The 21,528-nt window shown below is 42.8% G+C and overlaps 1 protein-coding gene across 5 annotated transcripts in view; it reads left to right on the top strand.

The window, feature by feature from the left end:
* aebp2 (AE binding protein 2) overlaps window positions 1-21,528 on the top strand; it is a 138,227-nt gene that overhangs the window by 32,838 nt on the left and 83,861 nt on the right. For all 5 annotated transcript variants that reach the window (XR_005462270.1, XR_005462269.1, XM_038811087.1 and 2 more), the window contains exon 2: window positions 13,448-13,655. Coding sequence is in view for 3 of the 5 variants with exons in the window: in XM_038811087.1 (XP_038667015.1) it covers window positions 13,448-13,655 (208 nt within the window). In the remaining 2 variants the exon portion in view is untranslated. The remainder of the gene's footprint in view (window positions 1-13,447; window positions 13,656-21,528) is intronic.

Here is a 21,528-nt window from a genome sequence, read left to right as displayed (position 1 = left end):
ACTTTCATTGACTGGCGTACAAGGACAATCCGATCCCTTGGTACATTCGCGCTTCCCAATATATCACCTTTTGGATAATACTCTTTCTTTATGCTGAAGTGTATACCTTCCACAGTTAGCGCGTTGTACTGCGTTTGCCATGTGTTTGCGCACTCACTCAACTTATCTAAATCACCTTGAAGGCTCCTTGCATTCCCCTCAACTTGATTCTGCCCAAGGAGTCAAAGTTTTTCAGGGTTAGGGGGAATGTGGAATTGAGGCCATAATCGGATCAACCAGGCTCTTATTAAATAGTGGAGCAGGCTTAAGGGGCTGAATGGCCTACTAATTTGTATGGTTGGAAGATATTCCACTTCTGATTCTTTTTCCCTACTGTTTACTGTGAATGAAGTAGGTGGCTCTTGCATTTACTCCTGATTATTTCCATTGTTACAATGCAATATTGATATTGGGTTAATAAAGTATTGATTGCTATCCTACTGCTTCAACCGAATGGCCTCCTTCTGCACTGTAGATTCTATGATGCTATTTCCAACTATTTTGTAATCACTTACTATAGTGCCCGTTTTGGGAAAATTAACTGGCAACATATCACCTGGTGTCTGGTTCTCCTGAATTTACCATGTAGTTGAACCTAATCTAACTGATTTAGACCCCTCTTGCTTTCCTGCAAGCAATGCCAATCTAATCATCGTCCAATCCAGCAGTTTTTAATCCGCACAACCTCAGTTTATACAGACCAAGGCAATTTTCTGCTGTGCAGGGTCTGGATGGATCTTTTCTGTACTGTAAGTGCACTCTGCTTCAAGACCCAAATCTTCCTGCAGCCCAAGGTTTCCGCTTTGCAGGGTCTGGATGGATCTTTTTCTGTACTATAAATGCGCTCTGCTTCAAGATCCAGATCTTCCTGCAGCCCAAGGTTTTCATCAGGATTTGCAGAGGTCTCGATGCACTGACTCTGGAAATTGTATGGGGAGTTTGAACTTTGGGCAATTCCCTGGGACCCTCCGAAAATGATTCGACTCTATGAATTAGAGTCAGAGACTTTGTACGGTTTGCCTGAATATTAACCCAGGAAATGTTAGACAGAAAAATCCTAGCGTAACTCCTGGGTAACTAAACCACTGACCCCCACCACTCTCCACTGACCCCCAAGTTGCTCCCTACCCATAATACCCAGCTGCCACCCTATCCTAATAATAATAATCTTTATTGTCACAAGTAGGCATACTTCACTGCAATGAAGTTACTGCCACATTCTGGCGCCTGTTCGGGTACACTGGGAGAATTCAGAATGTCCAATTCACCTGACAGCACATCTTTCGGGATTTGTTGGAGGAAACCGGAGCAGCCAGAGGAAACCCACGCGCACACAAGGAGAATGTGCAGACTCCACACAGACAGTGACCCAAGCCGGGAATCGAACCTGGGACCCTGGAGCTATGAAGCAACGGTGCTATCCACTGTGCTATTGTGCTGCCCACTGACATACCTACACACTTGCAGACCTGCCCACTTGTTTACATGCCCAATCGCTCAGCAACCTGGATAATTTTTAAATGCATGCCAGAATATGGCAGCCAATGCTGTAAAATGGTGTGGCTATTGTGCAGATTCTCTTTGCTGTTCTCTCTGGATTGTTGTGCTGAGGGTGTTCTGCAGGATCCTCCGTTGGCACTTCGGACAGAAAAATCGTATGCCGATAAGTGGATAGTTTTCTGTCCCATCATCATTGGACGCAGGTTCTGACATTGACCAGAGGATTTGGGTCATTATTGTATTATTGTCACGCCAACTTGTCACCTAATTTCCCCTCTTCAAAAAGCCATATTTGGAATTCAATGCCCCACACCACACCCCCTCATTCCAAATCTAATTTACATAATTCTGGGTTTCTTTAGAGGCATTGGTGTTCCTTCTTTGCTCAAGTGTAGCACATCTCTCTTGCACCAATCCTGGTCTTCCTGAGAATATTCCACATTCTCAATGAAAAGGACACAATTGTCACACCATTTAGATCCTCAAATGTATTTATCACTGCTCTCCTTTACTACACCACTGGGAGAATTGGGGTTATTCTCTTGGAGAGAAAATGATTAAGGGAGATCTGATAGTTGTTCAAATGTTGCAAGGGTTTTCATACATTAAATAAAGAGAAACATTTGTGACATGAAGTTTGGCAACCAGAAGGCATAGCTATAAGGTAATTGGCAAAAGAGTTGAGGGATCAAAAGAGGGGGGAATACGAAGTGTATGATATGAATGCACTGCTTGAAAGAATAGTGGAACCAGATTCAGTAATTTTCAAAAGGAAATTGGATAAATACTTGGAAAGGAAAGTTTTGCTGGGCTATGGTTTAAAAAAAAAGTAGGAGAATGGGACTAATTGGATAGTTCTTGCAAAGAATTGGCACTGCCAATGGACCACATTACCTCTTTGTCCTGTATTTTTCTATAATTGTAGGTATTAGAGACTTACTATCTGTAATAGGGGTATCCTACAATATCATTTCTCTGAATTATCGTCACTATCTTCTCTTCCTTTCAGTAGATCTTTCAACCTTTCCTCAGTGCTTGCTATTCTACTTTTAAAGAAAGTAAATAATTGTACAGATGCTGTCCTCATTATACACACTGTTATCCATGCTGCGATACGGCCTCCTTACATTTAGCCTCACTGCCTTTCAGTCTGGATTTTTGACACCGTTATTACATTCTGTCAAACTAGCAAACTCAACAATTTGAGATTGTAACCTCATCTCCTGTTTTATTGCATAGCAGCTGTTGTTTCTGCTATTTCCATTTGTTGTAGGTGCATCTTTTATTTATTTTCCCGTAACCATTCCCCTTTGCCATGGATTTTTTATTTAATCCCTTCTGCCTTCCATCCTATCACAGATCTTCTCCTATCCCTTTCCCTGCATCTCTACTTCTTAAAACTTGCTATATAGCTAACCTTTTCCAATTCTTAATATTTTATTTTTTTAAATTCCAATTAAGGGGCAAATTGGTGTGGTAATCCACCTACCCTACCCATCTTTGGTTGTGTGAGTGGGACCCACCCAGACACAGGGAGAATGTGCAAACTCCACAAGGACAGTGAGCTAGGATCGAACCTGGGTCCTCTGCACCTTGAAGCAGAAGTGCTAACCACTGCCACCCTGACCTTTTCCAATTCTGACACCAGCATCAATCTGAGACATTAATTTTTTGTCTCCGCATATGCTGCCAAACCCCCTGAACATTTCCAGCATTTTCTGTTTTGAGATTTCCAGCATTGACTGTATTTTGCTGAATTGTAGCTGCTATGCTCTTCTGGACCAAATGTTCAAGGAAAGAAAAAGCAATTTTGAAATAAGGGTGCTTTTAAATCATAAGTTTAAAAAATGAGCAAGTTACCAAAGCAATTTACTTTTTAAAAGGTCCCTTTTAGAAAGGGTCCAGAGGAGGTTCACAAGAATGATTCCTGGAATTATGAGCTTGCCATATGAAGAGTGGTTGAGGACTCTGGGCCTGTACTCGTTGGAGTTTAGAAGGATGTGGGAGGATCTTATTGAAACTTACAGGATAGTGAGAGGCCTGGATAGAGTGGACGTGGAGAGGATGTTTCCACTAGTTGGAAAACTAGAACCCGAGGGCAGAGCCTCAGACTGAAGGGACAGTCATTTAAAATTGAGATGAAGAATTTCTTCAGCCAGAGGGTGGTGAATCTGTGGAACTCTTTGCCGCAGAACGCAGTGGAATCGCTGAGAGTCTTTAAGACAGAACTAGATAGGTTCTTGATTAAAAGCAAATTATTGCGGGTGCTAGAATCTGAAACCAAAAGAGCTGGAAATCTCAGCAGGTCTGGCAGCATTTGTTGGGAAGGAAAGAGTTTCAAATCCAGATGACCCTTTGTCAAAGGTAAATGGCATAGAAAGTGAGAGATATTTATACTGTGGGGTGAGGGTATGAAAGATGAGTCATAGCCACAGAAACCAAGGGAAAAGAGTGCTAATAGCCAAAGAAACCAAGCGAAAAGAGTGCTAATAGCCACGGAAATCAAGGGAAAAGAGTGCTAACGGTAGTTCCAGAGAGTAATAAAAGATGTGAAAGGCCAAACAGCAGAGGAACTAAAATCAGAGGGTAAGCTGTGACAGATGTAAGGGGAAGTGGGAAGCAATGGGGAGAAAAGGTAAGGAGAGGGGGATAATAAATTAATAAAAGGTAAACGACAGTTAAAATGAAATAGGATGAAAACAAAGGGGTCGAGGTCGGGTAGAGCTAATCATCTGAAGTTGTTGAATTCGATGTTGAAACCGGAAGGCTGTAGCATGCCTAACTGGAAAATGAGATGCTTTTCCTCCAGTTTGCTTCAGTGGGACATTGCAGCAGGCCAAGGACAGACATGTGGGCATAGGAGCAGGGTAATGTGTTAAAATGGCAAGCAATGGGAAGGCCAGGATCCTGAATGCTGCACACAGACCAAAGGTGCTCAGCAAAGCAATCATGTAGTTTAAGTTTGGTCACTCCGATATAGAGGAGACCACATTGGGAGCAGCGAATACAATAGACCAAATTGAAAGAGGTGCAAGTGAAACAATGTTTGACCTGGAATGAGTGCTTTGGGCCTGGGATGTTAAGCATGGAGGAGGTAAAGGGGCAGGTGCTACACCTTCTGCGATTGCCTGGGAACGTGCCATAGGTGATGGGAGGAGTGTTGGGTATGGTGGAGGAGGACTAGATTATCTGAGGGAACAGTCTCTGCGGAATGCTGACAGGGAGTGAAGGGAAGATGTGTTTAGTGGTGGCATCACAATGGAGTTGGTGGAGGATTACTGAGGCTAGTGGGGTGAAATGTGAGAACGAGGGGGACTCTATTCTTGTTCTGGGAGGGAGGAGAGGAGGCAAGGGTAGTGGCGCGGGAGATGGACCGCATGCTTTTGAGGGCCCTGTCAACAACTGTAGGTGGGAAATCACTGTTGAGGAAGAAGGAACCCATTTCCGAAGCACCACTTTGGAAAGTGGCATCATCGGAACAAATGCGACGGAGGCAAAGGAGCTGAGAGAAAGGGATGGAGTCCTTACAGGGTGTAGGGTGCGAAGAGCTGCAGTCCAGATAGCTGTGGCAGTCAGTGGGCTTGTAATAGGTTCTTGATTAATAAGGGGATTTGGGGTTATGGGGAGAAGGCAGGAGAATGGGGATGAGAAACATATCAGCCATGATTGAATGGCAGATTGGACGCGATGGGCTGAATGGCCTCATTCTGCTTCTATGTCTCATGATCTAAACAGCAAGGAACCCAGCACTAAGTCTGCGGAATAGCATTGGGCACAGGCTTCATAGAACATAGAACACTACAGCGCAGTACGGGCCCTTCGGCCCTCGATGTTGCGCCGACCTGTGAAACCATCTGAAGCCTATCTGACCTACACTATTCCATTTTCATCCATATGTCTATCCAGTGACCACTTAATTGCCCTTAGTTGGCGAGTCTACTACTGTTGCAGGCAGGGCGTTCCACACCCCTACTACTCTCTGAGTAAAGAAACTGCCTCTGACATCTGTCCTATATCTATCACCCCTCAATTTAAAGCTATGTCCTCTCGTGTTGGTCATCACCATCCGAGGAAAAAGACTCTCACTGTCCACCCTATCTAACCCTCTGACTATCTTATATGTCTCTATTAAGTCACCTCTCAGCCTTCTCCTCTCTAACAAAAACAACCTCAATTCCCTGAGCCTTCCCTCGTAAGACCTTCCCTCCATACCAGGCAACATCCTAGTAAATCTCCTCTGAACCCTTTCCAAAGCTTCCACATCCTTCCTATAATGTGGTGACCAGAACTACACGCAGTACTCCAGGTGCGGCCGCACCAGAGTTATGTACAGCTGCAGCATGACCTTGTGGTTCCGAAACTCGATCCCCCTGCTTATAAAGGCTAGCACACCATATGCCTTCTTAACAGCCCTATTAACCTGGGTGGCAACTTTCAGGGATTTATGTACCTGGATGCCGAGATCTCTCTGTTCATCCAGCCGCAAAAACAGCCTTTGATCTCTACCTTCTGCCACAAAACCAATTTTGGATTAAATTTGTCAAATTGCCCTAGATCCCATGGACTCTTACTTTCTTGACCAGTCTCCAATGCACGACCGTGGCAAAAGTCTTATTGAAGTCCATGTAGACTACTACTTCAACTGCACTACCATCATCTGCGCACACAGTCATCTCATTGTATTATTCAATCAAATTTGTAAGACATAATCTCCATTTGACAAAACCATTCTGGCTATCATTGATTAATCCTTGCCTCCCCAAGTGGAGATTGATTCTGTCCCTCAGAACTTCTTCCAATAGGTTTGCTACCACTGAAGTTACATTCACTGGCCTTTTTTCTTCCTACTTTCCAGCTTGGATAATGCTACCACATTAGCTGTCCTCCAGTCCTCTGACATGTTTCCTATGGCCAGAGATGGTTTGAAATTTGTTGTCACAGCCTCGGTAATCTCTTCCCTCGTCTCCCACAGCAGCCTGGGACACATCTCACCTGGGCCTGGGATTTATCCACTTGTAAACCCACCAAAACAGTTAGTACTGCCTCCCCCTCGATGTTAATTTGTTCAAGTACAACACCATCAACCCTCTATGATTTCTACACCTACATTGACTTTCTCCATAGTGAACACAACGTAGTCTGCACGCTCTCCCTGTGTCTGCGCAGGTTTCCTCCGTGGACTCCGTTTTGCTCCCACAAGTCCTGAAAGATGTGCTTGTTGGGTGAATTGGACAATCTGAATTCTCCCTCGGTGTACCCGAACAGGCGCGGAGTGTGGTGACTAAGGGATTTTCACAGTAACTTCATTGCAGTGTTAATGTAAACCTACTTGTGACACTAATAAAGATTATTAAAGATGTAAAGCACTCGTCTAAAACCTTTCCAACGTCTTCTTGCTTCAGCACATTGCCACGTTGGCCCCTAATGTGCCCTACTCTTTCCCTGGTTGGATTTTCCTTTATTTTACCTGCCACCCCCTGTGCACTCTATTCTTCTCCATGGCTTCCAATGGTTTCAGCCCTCCGTATTTGTCATAAGCCTGCCTTTATTTCCTTAGCCAACCCTGGATACTCCTTGACATTGAGGATTCTCTGGACTTGTTACCCGACACGTTTGCGGGAACATGTTGGTCCAGTTCTCTCTTTCGTTTTTGAATGAATACCATTGCCCGGATGTAGAATTTCCTGCAAGTAGCTGCACCCAGTCGATTGTTGCCACCCCCCCCCACCCTCTTTCGAACCTTTATTTCCAGTCTATATTTGTCTCTTTCCATAACTACCGTAAATCCTACTGAGGTATGGTCACTGTCACCAAAATGCTCGCCCACTGAAACTTCTACTTGACTGGCTTCATTCCCTAAAACTATGTCCAGCACTGCCCTCTCTTTTGTGAGATTTTCTATGTACTGGCACAAAGCTCTCTGGCTGCATTTTAAGAGCTCCACCGCTCTAAACCTTTCACACTTAGACTATCCCAGTTAATATTCGGGAAGTTGAAATCCCCTACTATTATTACCCTATTATTCTCACCTTTAGCCGAGATTTATCTTCATATCTGCAGTTCTATCTCTCCCTGACTGATTGGGGGCCTATAGTATACTCCCAGCAATGTGATTGCCCTTTTTTGTTTCTAGGTTCTACCCATATGGTCTCATTTGAGGACCCTTCTAAGATATCATCCCTCCTTATTGAAGTAATTGATACCTTGATCAATATGGCAACATCAACTCTTTTTACCCGTCGTAAACCCCCCCCCCCCCCCCCAAGTCTCGACTGAAGATTCCATATCCTGGAATATTGAGCTGCCACACCTGCCCCTCCCTCGGCCATATCTCTTTATCATAATCCCATGTGTTCAGCAACACTCTCAACTCCTCTGCCTTGCCCGCAAGACTGCATTAAAATTAAATACCATCCAGCCTCGCCATACTACTCACTTGAGCATTAACTTGTCTTTAATCTCTCCAGGTTGAACTTTTATATTTGGTTTTGCATCACCCACTGCTCGCCACTCCATATACCACCCCCTTGCCAAATTAGTTTGTACCCTACCCCAATAGCACAAGCAAAATTCCCCGCAAGGGTATTAGTCTAATTCCAGTTTAGGTCCAACCCAACCAACTTGTACAGGTCCCACCTTCCCCAGCAATAGAGCCAGTGATCCAGGAGTCTATATTCCTCCCTCCTATACCATCTCTTCAGCCATGCATTGATCTGCCCTGCACTCCTATTCCCATACTCACTGGCATGTGACACTGGGAGTAATCCAGAGATTACAACCTTTTGTGGTCCTGCTTTTCAATCTGCTGCCTTGCACCCTACGTTTCTATTGCAGGATCACATCCCTCTTCCTACCTATGTTGTTACTAACGATGTGAACCATGACTTGTGTCTGTCTGCCCTTCCCCTTCAGAATGTTCTTCAACTGTTCAATGACATCCCTGGCACCAGGTAGGGAACACACCATCCTGCAGTCACATTTGCAGCTGCAGGAATGCCTGTCTGCACCTTTTATTGAGTCTCCTCCAACTATTGCTGTTCCACTCTTGCTCATCCCCCCAGCCCTCCATGCAGCTGAGCCACCCACAGTGCCCTGAACTTGGCTTAGCTGCACTCCCCAGAGGAACCATCACTCCCACTGTTTTGCAGCACAGAATAATGGTTCTTAAGTAAGATGCACTCCAGGGTTTTTCTATCTCCTTGCCTGCCTCCCATCTGACTGGCCTCACACTCTCTCTCTCTGCATTTATCTAAGCTGCAGGATGGCCTAGTCTAAAACGTGTTTTCCACGTAACTCTTAGCCTGGCGGATTTACCTCCTTGCCTCCGACCCGCCGCTCAAGTTCCAAACCCAGAACTCGGCGGTGGCACTTCCCATGCACGTGATCATCCAGACTGCAAGGAGTGTCTCCGAATGCCAACATGCCGCAGACAATGCAAACACGACTGAGCTCCTCTGCCATCATTTTAGTTAAAAGATTCTTAAAACGATTGATACTGTGAAGCTGTCATTGTGTTACATGTATTCACTGTTTGCAAGACATCTATGCTGCAAAATAGCATGAATGTATCACCCAACTGGATTTTATTAATATCATTTCTGGGGTGTGGGTGCCACTGCTCGGCCAGTATTTATTGCCCATCCCTAATTGCCCTTGAGGGGGTAGTGGTGACTTGCCCTTTTGACTGCAGTCCATGTGGTGCAGGTAAACCCACAGTGCTATTGGGGAGGAAGGAACGGTGATATATTTTCAGGTCAGGGTGGTGAGTGGTTTGGAAGGGAACACCAGGTACTGCTGCCCTTGTCTCTCTAGATGGTAGCACTCATAGGTTTGGAAGTTGCTACCTAAGTAGCCTGATGAGTTCCCTTAGTGCATTTTGTAGATGGTGCATGCTGTTGCTGCATCGGTGATGGAAGGAATGGATGTTTGTAGATGTGGCGCCAATCAAGCGGCTGCTTTGTCCTGGGTGGTGTCGGGCTTTTCTTTTTCTAATTAAGGGGCAATTTAGCGTGGCCAATCCACCTATCTGCACATCTCTGGGTTGTGGGGGTGAAACCCACGCAAATACGGGAAGAATGTGCAAACTCCACACTGACAGTGACCCAGAGCCGGGATTGAACCTGGGACCTTGGTGGCGTGAGGCAACAGGGCTAACCCACTGCGCCACCGTGCTGCATGTGTCGGGGTTCTTGAATGTTGGAGCTGCACGCATCCAGGCAAGTGGTGGAGAGTATTCCATCACACTCTTGACTTGTGTCTTGCATTTGGTGGGCGGGCTTGGGGGAGTCAGGTGGTGAGTTACTTACCGCAGGATTCTTAGCCTCTGGCTTGCTTTTGTAGCCACAGTATTTGTATGGCTTTTCCGGTTTAGTTTTTTTGTCAATGGTTCTCTCTCTCCTCCTCTCTACGCCCCCCCCCCCCCCCCCCCCCCCCCCCCATGTTGATAGTGGGGAGTTCAGCAATGGTATTGCCATTGAATATCAAGGGACAATGGTGAGATTGTCTCTCGCTGGAGACATTCAATGCTTGGCACTTGTGTGGCATGTATGTTAGTTTCCACTTGTCAGCCCAAGCCTGAATATTGTCCAGATCTTGCTGTATTTGGACATGGGCTGCTTCAATATCTGTGGATTCGCAAATGGTGCTGAACATCGTGCAATCATCAGCAAACATCTCTAATTTTTACATTATGATTGACGGAAGGTCATCGATGAAGCATCTGAAGACGGATGGCCTGGGACAATACCCTGAGGACCTCCTGCAGTGATGTCCTGAAGCTGAGATGGTTGACCTCTGACAACGACAACTTTACTGCCAGGCATAACTCCCAACCATTGGAGAGATTTCCACTGATTAAATTTGACTCCAGTTTTATTAGGGCTCCATAATGTCTCACTCTGTCAAATGCTGCCTTGATTTCAAGGGCAATCACTCTCACCTCACCCCTGGAGTTAAGCTCTTTAGTCCATGTTTGAACCAAGGCTGCAACGAGGTCAGGAGCTGAGTGGCCCTGGCGGAACTCAGACGGAGTGTCAATGAAGTTATGCTTGATAGCATTGTTTTTGACCCCTTCCATCAATTTAATGATGATAACAGTAGACTGATGGGGCAGTAATTGGTCAAGTTGGATTTGACCTTTTTTGTGTACAGGATATAGCTTGTTAATTTTCCACATTGTCAAGAGATGCCAGTACTATACAGTCTGAATCAGCTTGGCTGGGAGCACGGCAGATTTTTACCCACAAGTCTTCAATACTATTGCTGGAGTATTGGTCGGGCCAATAGTTATGCAGTATTCAGTGTTTCTTGTTATGTGGAATGAATCAATTTTACATCTAAAGACTGACGTCTGTGATGCTTAGGACATCAGGAGGAGGTTGAGATGGATCATCCACTTGGGACTTCTGGCTGAAATATGTTGCAAATGATTCAGCTTTATCTTTTTGCACAGATGTGCTCAGCTCCTCCATCTTTGAGGATGGGGATATTTGTAGAACATCCTCCTCGATGAGTTAAATTGTCTGCCACCATTCACAGCTGAATGTGGCAAGTCTGCAGAGCTTAGATCTGATCCGTTGTGTGAAATTGCTTAGCTCTGTTTATTGCTTGCTGTTTGGCATACAGGTAGTCCTGTGTTGTAACAGCGTCACTTTTTGAGGTATGTCTGGTGCTGCTCCTGGCATGCCCTCTTGCATTCTTCATTGAAGTTGAACAAATGGGGATGTGCAGAAGCCAACCCCTTTTGTGTTGTAAAGAGAATTGTACAGGTTTTACTAGTTCCTACTCTTTTTTTAAAAAAAAAACAACAGTTGACCCTTGGAAGCTATTGACATGATTTGAGAAGAAAATCACAGACATTTATAATTTTAGATGAAAGAGCAGCCAAGTAGTGAAACCTGCCTGCTGTATGATTTCCATGTTGTTCTCAAAAATGAGTCAAGTTTACTGCCTGAAGTGAGCTGTGCAGGGTTTGGATGCTGCACTTACACCAGTTGTTTCCAAGTAGAATGTCGTTACTGCTGTCATACAGTAATACATTAGTTAGTGACCTCCTTTCTGGTTTCTTGTCAATGATGACTCACCCAGTAGTGTTGGGTTTCTGGCTACAGACTAGTGTAAAAGTTGTCTCTTAAATATCAATTCTTCCCCTTAATTTTATCAATATGCACAATAAAGATTAGTGCTGATAAGTTGCGATCTTTAATCAGTGCCTTCAGCATCTTCTACCTGTCCTGAGAGTCTCCAGTGAAGTACCTTAATTTAATTTGAAGTTTCCCCCTATGCAGATCCTGCATTAATGCTCTGTGTCTCCCATGTGCATCCTCAACCACTGAGTTGGACAAAAGATGGGTGAATTATCCTGCAGATTTATTTTCCAGAAGGTTTTCATTTTGGGCAAGTGTATTATATTTCATTAGAGCACGGTGGCGCAGTGGGTTAGCCATGTTGCCTCACGGCGGCGAGGTCCCAGGTTCGATCCCAGCTCTGGGTCACTGTCCGTGTGGAATTTGCACATTCTCCCCGTGTTTGCGTGGGTTTCGCCCTCACCACCTAAAGATGTGCAAGGTAGGTGGATTGAACATGCTAAATTGCCCCTTAATTGGGAAAAAAATGAATTTGGGTACACTAAATTTATTAAAATATATATTTCATTAGAGCCTTGGGTGGTGTAGCATGCGCCACACCCCTATTTTATATCTATTTGTTGGTAGTATTGAGCGTTAGTGATTACTTAAATCTTCTACTACTTGTTCACCGATTACATTGATTGTGGCTTTTAGCAATGCAAAGTTACAGTTCATGTCATAAATCTAGTGAGTGACCTGTGATTACAGCCAAAAGAGTGAAATTGTGAAATGGCTAGCAAAAAGCAAATCTTCAACCTTATTTAACTTGATGTTTACCAGTTTAAAAACTGGAACATTTGGGCTAAGGTGCTTTGTTATTTTAAACGATTAATAACAGTAAAAGTATTTGATAATTTAAATGTCTCAAACTAATGGCAGGAATTGGATACTGCAACACAGAAGATCACCGTGAAATTAGTTAGAATTTAAATATCTTATTTTAATTTACAACAGTAGCATTGGTTGTGTTATAAAATTCCTCAAATTACATAGAAATTATAATATGGTGACAGATTTTTGTTCCCACCAGCCAGCGTTATTTGTTCCCTGCACACAATGGTTCTAATCCCACTTGCTTGCTCTGATTCCATATCCCTTTGCTTGGGCCCACCTCCCCCCGCCTTTCCCACAACCATCTAACAAGTCTTAAAACTTGACATTGTCTCTGCTACAATGATAAATTTTAGTGTTACAACCTTCTGGAAAAGGAAAATTCACTGGTTCGTTGTCCTAAATCTTATTTTTAAAGAAAATCTATGACACCTTGTTCCAGGCACCTAACCACCTGGAAACAGTTGATTTACTCTGTCCCATTCTTTTGCAACTTCTAAGCGCTCTTGTCAAAATCACCCTTAACCTTTCAATAATGTATTAAAAACAGCTACAGTTTTTCAAGACTTTATATTTGCATTTCCTAATACCAGGCGGCAAATTGCTGAGTCTACGCTGTTCCTTCTATATCCTCTGAACATAATTTCCATAATGTGGAGTGCAAAACTACACACAACTCCAGCTGTGATCCCATGGTTTTCTTGATTCCCTTACTGCATTTTGAATTTTTACATTCTTATACTTGCCATGATACCCATTTTCCAAATGCTTTTTCCAAATGCTTTTTTTATAACCATGTCCACTGGAGACTACTTTGACAAGTCTGCTGTAAGCATACCAAGAGAGAGATTCCAGTGAAGGGTGAATATCTTTATTCATACAATATTTATTGTGTATTCTAGGTGAATGTTACCATGCACTCTATTAAAAATACTGCTTTTTCTTCAAAGTATCAGCAGCACCTTAATGGATATGGACAGTACCATCTCCAGTGGACGCTCTACTCCTGCGCTGATAAATGGTCATGGAAGTACAGCTTCATCAGGAAAGAATATCACTTACAACTGCTGCTGGGACCAATGCCATACCAGTTTCAGCTCCAGTCCAGATTTGGCAGATCACATCCGTTCAATACATGTGGATGGGCAACGTGGAGGGGTCTGTTTTTCTTTTCTCTTTATTCCTTTAGCTAGCTAATTGCCAAGGTAAAATGTAATTATTAATGAGGTCTATAGTGGATACTTCAGAATACATTTATTAGAAATTGGATACTTGTCAACCATAATTGTGCTTTTGAATTTAATTGCTTCATTTATGTTTAGATGTAGGTTAAAATTATTTGTGTTGCTGACGATTGTAGATTGCTAATTGTTTTTTGATTTAATCATGGTTACACAAGTAATATTTTATATTTGTGCTGCATGAAGTCCTACTACCCTTACTTGGGTAGTAGATAATCCGGTGAGGCATGGACTTTTTGTGTATGTTCTTCCCTCTCTGCCCCCTCCCTCTCTGCCCTCTCCCTCTCTGCAATTGCATTTTTCTTCTTTTTTTTTTGCAAGGTACAAAGCAACATGTCTGTGGACCTGTTGTACAACATTCTCTGGCTGCTTTCACCTGTACACTGAAATGGCTGCCAGGTGGTGTGATGTAATTTACTTGGGAAAATTCAAATCATTAATCAGATTGGAGGATTGAACTTTTTTTGTTGTTGCATGCATTGTATTTGTAACTTGGTTCCTCGCTTACTTCCTGCATACTACCCACTCCAAATTTTCCTCCTCTTGGGTTCTAGCTGTCTTGTTGCATCAGTTTCCATGTTGGTCTACTCATAGCCCATGGGAGCATGTGTGCACCTTTGTTTGCTTTCATCACCGTTCTCCCAGTCGGGGAACTGCAAAACCAGAACTTGGTGCCGTTGACTATTTCTTATTCTCTGCTTCTAACTGCACAGATATATGATATTTTTAAATCGAAGAATCTGAGTTGCTTTTAATCGCACTGAATTGCAGGATGTAAAGTCCAGTGTATGTTATCAGGTCTTTGAGAGTTTTGCGCAGCATTGAAACAAAAAACTGCTCTTTTTTGATTTTGGCTAAAACTGGATAAGGCACACTGGTTTTTACTTTTTTAAGATACGATTTCGTTGAAAATAGTTGAAATACTAAATTGTTGAATATGTTTTAATAAATTATGATGGAAGAATTGGTTGACGCCTCACTTTACAGTAAAATGGTGTAGTAGTTGTTTTTTTGCTGTCTGTGTTGCCTGTCAGTGTATTGCAGCAGTTAATACTTCGTTGAAAGGAATTAGACATTTTTATTTTGCATAATTAATCTAATTTTAGTTATCCTTTGCTTTTGCTTTGGTGCTCTAACCTCAAACTAATCTCAACCTAACCTCTGCAATGTGCCCATTTTCTTCCCTTGTCCCCAAATCTATTTATTGAAATAATTTGTCTTGTTTTTCTGACTCTTGGCTGGTTTTTAGCTGCTTGCCAAGTTTCTGTCTCATCTCCTCTCGTGCCTGCCCACACAGAGAAGAATAACAGCCCAATGTTCCATGAAGGTTCAGTTACTCAAATCACAAGAAGTATTAAGCTGCCCACCAAGAACATAGTTTTAAAATAGTTTGTTTTGACTTGAAATTTGTGAAAATGTAGCAGGTTTACACATGAACAAATCTCTAATGATGGTTCTCATGAATAGGTTGGAACTTGGAACAGCCTAAAACAAAGTTGTGATGCATATATTGCACAATGTAATAAACTTCTGAGCTTTGCCGATTGACAAAGTTGATGATATCTGCAATGCCTGGCTCTTGGTTTACGTTTGGATAATCAGATATGCATTTGACAATTATTTCAGTTAGCTGCTGATTTGTCTCCTGCAGATGTGGTATTTGAGTGACCCCTTAGACTCCTTTTGAGCTTGAAAATAGGCAAAAGGGCTGCACAGTGGCGCAGTGGGTTAGCCCTTCTGCCTCACGGTGACTAGGTCCCAGGTTCGATCCCGGCTCTGGGTCGCTGTCCATGTGGAGTTTGCACATTTTCCCCGTGTTTGCATGGGTTTCGCCCCCGCAATCCAAAGATATGTAGGCTAGGTGGAGTGGCTGCGCTAAATTGCCCCTTAATTGAAAAAAATGAATTGGGTACTTTAAAATTATTTTTAAAAAAGAAAATAGGCAAAAGATCCAAAATATGGTTACGTTCTCATGTAAAATCGCTTCCACCAGACTGTATAGACCTTTTTGGCCTGAAATTTCCACTCTGCACTGTTTTGAGTGAAATTTGCTGAAACCAGCGCAAAACATTGCAGAAATGCCAATCACATTCAGCACCTGTTTTAAAATACCACTGTAGCGGTAAATCCTGCCCACATGCCTGGCCAGGATGAATTAACCACCATTGAGACTTTCCCCTAATTGGACTTGATTATGGGCCTTTTGAGAAATTGTATGGGCACCTTTAGGAATGCACAAAAATCTTGAATCCAATTTTTTAAAAACTAGACTGATTACTGAAATAACTAATAACTGGCAATCATTCAGGTTACTGACAGGTGGTGGATTGACACTGATTAAAAAATGCTTATTTTTGTATCTAAACCCATTTTCACTTGTATTAATCTACCACTCTTGACAATGGCAAGGAATATTTTAAAAGTCAATTTATTTGTAAATTAAAATTTAAACAAAAATGTTAGTGTAATGCTAAATTGAATAGGCTCATGTCAGATTATGCATTTGGCAACATGCATGAGTTTGAGTGCAAACTAAATAACACTTTTTTTCCTTTTCACCAATTGTGTCCAAAATGGAATGTCTACTTCACGGCTCATGTTGTTTTGTTTGTGTTGATTAGCCCACTTTCCGTTCACTAGTGAGGACAGAGGTGAAAAAGCTCAGTGTTAAGGTCCTATTAGAATATTAACTTGTGAAAAAGTTTTCTGAATCATAATGGGAATGATCTAAATGTGAAAATAACCTTTAATTCAAATTACTTCCACATGGAAAGCAATGAGAATGAGCAAACATATCAATCTTTACCATTTTCTAGGACAAGGTTGGCAAATTATATGGAAACAAATATTGATACTGGGGCTTGGAGTTAAGTTTTGCCATACTCTTCTCCGAAAACACGATGAGATTGTGTTTGATTTGTTGAATAGTTGGACTCTGTTGATTACACTGATTCTGCTCCTGGATTTGACTTTTATTTTGATTCCACTGCACCTTGTCTGGTGCGGTGTATGTAACCTTTTCCTATTCTGAGGTCTCTAGAAATTGTGAAGTTATTAGGAGATCTACAGAGGAATTGATTGTCTTCAATTTCTCTCTCTCCTCCCAGAATTGCAATATTATTGCCACCCCGTGCAGGTTTTGATCATTTCAGATATAAATATAGTTGTGATAAATCTGTGATTTGACTTGTAATTTTAAATGTATCATCCTGGTAGATGGTAGGTTTCCATTAAGAATCCAAGACAAATGTATGCAACAGAAATATACCATGTTACTGTTGAATATTAGCGTTGTTTGGGTTGTTGCTTCAATCAATGGGAAGTTTTCTATTGAAGATTGAGTCAGGTTGGTTTATCTTATGAATTTCAATCAAGTATACTAGTAGTAAATTTCACTTTAATTTGAAAGTGTTAAATTTATCTCCTGGTTTTGGTTATTCAATGTATATCTGGAGAGAGTGCTTTGAGTTAGAGTGTAACATGAAGTATTGGTGAAAAGATCTATCACTAGTGACTTGTATTAAAGCAATTTAAACTAACTTAAACTCAATAAATGTTTTGACTTGTGTGACTGTTTTTCTTTTCCTCCATGCTAAAATACTTAACAAACACACACAAGCAAAGCCTACTCGCAGTACTGATACCTGGTTTGCTAACCGGTTGAATGATTTACTTTTAAATTATTCATAATTCGGAAGCCACTTTTGGACATTGTGAGTTTAAAGAAAGTAATACAATATATTACAGGAGGACGAAGAAGAAAGCAAGCAAAAGAAATTGAAATTGAAAATGTGAAACGTGTGATTTAAGTCCAAGCTCAAGAATTGGATTCATTATCAACTGTTAAGTATTGAATTGACAGGATCTGGTTGTGTTTCACATTTGATTGCATTTAGATAATCAATTGAAGTTTTATGTTTCCAGATTGACACACAATTATCCATGATTTTTTTTCAGCCATTTCCTTGTGTCAGCTGCTGAGAAATGGATCATTTTCTCACTGCTGTCAGTCAATGGCCAGGGCCAAAATGACTTCCAGTTTGGATAAAATAAGAGCCAATGCAGAGTGAAGTTAATTTTATTATGCTCAACAAGTACTTAATCCCCAACCCAGAAAATGAACCCCTCACTGCCCCGTGTCCAATTAAGTTCCCTAATTACACTTGTTAGCAGCCTCTGATATTTATTTTGTTTGGACTTCTGCAAAACCATGGGCAGTTTTGTGCTCTGGGTTGAGTCCTAACATTCTATTACATTGTAGTTAGCAGTGTCTGGGTTAAATTTAAATTCTGGCCTGGAGGATGAAAGGTCAGATTGTGATCCAGCTGGCCATTCAGTTCCAATGCATGTCATAGATTGAGAGTTTTCTGACATTACGAACACGTGAAAAACATGGTTTAAGCTTAGATATGACTGTAATCAGCCTGTTACTTTGTCTGTTCCCATTGAGGAAGCCATTGCTGTGCCCTCCAAGGAGTGGTAAGACAGTGGTTCACATGGAATGTTTCCTATATGGCAAATTCAGAACCTCTGCTAGTTACTAGAGAGGCACTTATCTTTATAGAAAGAACGGGAAAACTTGGTGATTCAACACCCGACCAGGTGATCAGACTGTCACTGTTGACTACCATCCAGTTTCCTTTGCACAACCGTGGTTGGCACCATTATAGGGGAAAAGGTGGTGCTGTGGTATTAATGTAGGACTAGTAATCCAGAGACCCAGGGTAACCCTCTGGGGCCCAGGTTCAAATTCCACCACTCAATAAAATATCTGGAATGAAAAGTCTAATGATGACCATGAAACCATTGTCGATTGTCGTAGAAACCCAACTAGTTCACTAATGTCCTTTTGGGAAAGAAATCTTCCGCCGTACCTGGTCTGGCCTACATGTGGCTGCTGATTCACAGCGGTATGGTTGACTCTTAAATGCCCTCTGAAATGGCCTAGTAAGACACTCAGTTGTATTCAAGTGTGACAAAGAAAACCAAAGAAATGAATATGGACGACCACCTGGCACTGGGAACTATAACGGTGGACCCAGTCCTGTCGACCCTGAAAAGTTCTCCTTTCTAACATCTGAGGGGTTGTACCAAAATTTGGAGAGCTGTTTTACAGATTAGTCAAACAACAGTCTGGCACAGCATATTCCAGATACAGGCACCATCATCATTATTCCTGGATATGGCCTGTCTTGCTGGCAGGACAGATTCAGCAGAGGTTGTGGCACACTGGTGTACAGTCAGGAGTGAGTTGCCCTGGGAGTCCTCAACATCGACTCTGGACCTTACAAAAGCTTAGGAGGCCCAAGAAGGTAAATTCAAACAAGAGTTCAATTCAACAATAAAAACAAGGGTCCAAAGATCTCAACTGGGGCTATGATCACACCACCGGTTGCTGTCCGGGCTGGCTTTTTTGATTTGATTTCTAAGAGAGTGGGAAGCTTGTATTCCACATGTCCCACGGGAAGTTCAACTGGGGTGTCCCTGTGGGTCTCGTAAGGGTTATTACAGACCCCATGAAGTCTCATGGCACCAGGTCAAACATGGGCAAGGATACCTCTTGCTGGTTACCATGTACCATCCCCTTCAGCTGAGGATTTAGTACTCCCAAGTTGAACACCACTTGGTGGAAGCATATGGGTGGCAAGGGTGCACAGTAGTACAGTGGTTAGCACTGTTGCTTCACAGCGCCAGGGCCCCGGGTTCTATTCCCACTTGGGTGGCCCCCCAATAGCAGCAGAGATGTGGAGGAACAGATTGGGAAACAGATTTTGGAAAGGTGCAGAAGTCACAGGGTAGTAGTTATGGGTGACTTCAACTTCCCAAACATTGAGTGGAAACTCTTTAGATCAAATAGTTTGGATGGGGTAGTGTTTGTGCAGTGTGTCCAGGAAGCTTTTCTAACACAGTATGTAGATTTTCCGACCAGAGGGGAGGCCATATTGGAATTAGTACTTGGTAATGAACCAGGGCAGGTGATAGATTTGTTAGTGGGAGAGCATTTTGGAGGTAGTGACCACAATTCTGTGACTTTCACTTTAGTTATGGAGAGGGATAGGTGCGTGCAACAGGGCAAGGTTTATAATTGGGGGAAGGGTAAATACAATGCTGTCAGACAAGAATTGAAGTGCAGAAGTTGGGAACATAGGCTGTCAGGGAAGGACACAAGTGAAATGTGGAACTTGTTCAAGGAACAGGTACTGCGTGTCTTTGATATGTATGTCTCTGTCGGGCAGGGAAGAGATGGTCGAGTGAGGGAACCATGGTTGACAAGAGAGGTTGAATGTCTTGTTAAGAGGAAGAAGGAGACTTATGTAAGGCTGAAGAAACAAGGTTCAGACAGGGCGCTGGAGGGATACAAGATAGCCAGGAGGGAACTGAAGAAAGGGATTAGGAGAGCTAAGAGAGGGCATGAAAAATCTTTGGCAGGTAGGATCAAGGAAAACCCCAAGGCCTTTTACACATATGTGAGAAATATGAGAATGACTAGAGCGAGGGTAGGTCCGATTAAGGACAGTAGTGGGAGATTGTGTATTGAGTCTGAAGAGATAGGAGAGGTCGTGAACAAGTATTTTTTTTCAGTATTTACAAACGAGAGAGGCCATATTGCTGGAGAGGACAATGTGAAACAGACTGATAAGCTCGAAGAGATACTTGTCAGGAAGGAAGATGTGTTGCGCGTTTTGAAAAACTTGAGGATAGACAAGTCCCCCGGTCCTGACAGGATATATCCAAGGATTCTATGGGAAGCAAGAAATGAAATTGCAGAGCCGTTGGCAATGATCTTTTCGTCCTCGCTGTCAACAAGGGTGGTACCAAAGGATTGGAGAGTGGCGAATGTCGTGCCCCTGTTCAAAAAAGGGACTAGGGATAACCCTGGGAATTACAGGCCAGTTAGTCTTACTTCGGTGGTAGGCAAAGTAATGGAAAGGGTACTGAGGGATAGGATTTCTGAGCATCTGGAAAGACACTGCTTGATTAGGGATAGTCAGCACGGATTTGTGAGGGGTAGGTCTTGACCAAGCATGTGGATGAAGGTAAAGCAGTGGATGTAGTGTACATGGATTTTAGTAAGGCATTTGATAAGGTTCCCCATTGTAGGCTTGTGCAGAAAGTAAGGAGGCTTGGGATAGTGGGAAATTTGGCCAGTTGGATAACAAACTGGCTAACCGATAGAAGACAGAGAGTGGTGGAGGATGGCAAATATTCAGCCTGGAGCCCAGTTATCAGTGGCGTACCGCAGGGATCAGTTCTGGGTCCTCTGCTGTTTGTGATTTTCATTAACGACTTGGATGAGGGAGTTGAAGGGTGGGTCAGTAAATTTGCAGATGATACGAAGATTGGTGGAGTTGTGGATAGTGAGGAGGGCTGTTGTCGGCTTCAAAGAGACATAGATAGGATGCAGAGCTGGGCTGAGAAGTGGCAGATGGAGTTTAACCCTGACAAGTGTGAGGTTGTCCATTTTGGAAGGACAAATAAGAATGCGGAATACAGGGTTAACGGTAGGGTTCTTGGCAATGTGGAGGAGCAGAGAGATCTTGGGGTCTATGTTCATAGATCTTTGAAAGTTGCCACTCAAGTGGATAGAGCTGTGAAGAAGGCCTATGGTGTGCTAGCATTCATTAGCAGAGGGATTGAATTTAAGAGCCGTGAGGTGATGATGCAGCTGTACAAAACCTTGGTCAGGCCACATTTCGAGTACTGTGTGCCGTTCTGGTCGCCTCATTTTAGGAAGGACGTGGAAGCTTTGGAAAAGGTGCAAAGGAGATTTACCAGGATGTTGCCTGGAA

Source organism: Scyliorhinus canicula, chromosome 11 (genome assembly GCF_902713615.1).
Source record: "Scyliorhinus canicula chromosome 11, sScyCan1.1, whole genome shotgun sequence".
NCBI lineage: Eukaryota > Metazoa > Chordata > Chondrichthyes > Carcharhiniformes > Scyliorhinidae > Scyliorhinus > Scyliorhinus canicula.
The sequence above is the reverse complement of the archived record's forward strand: the minus strand, read 5'-3'. Positions and strand labels throughout refer to the sequence as shown.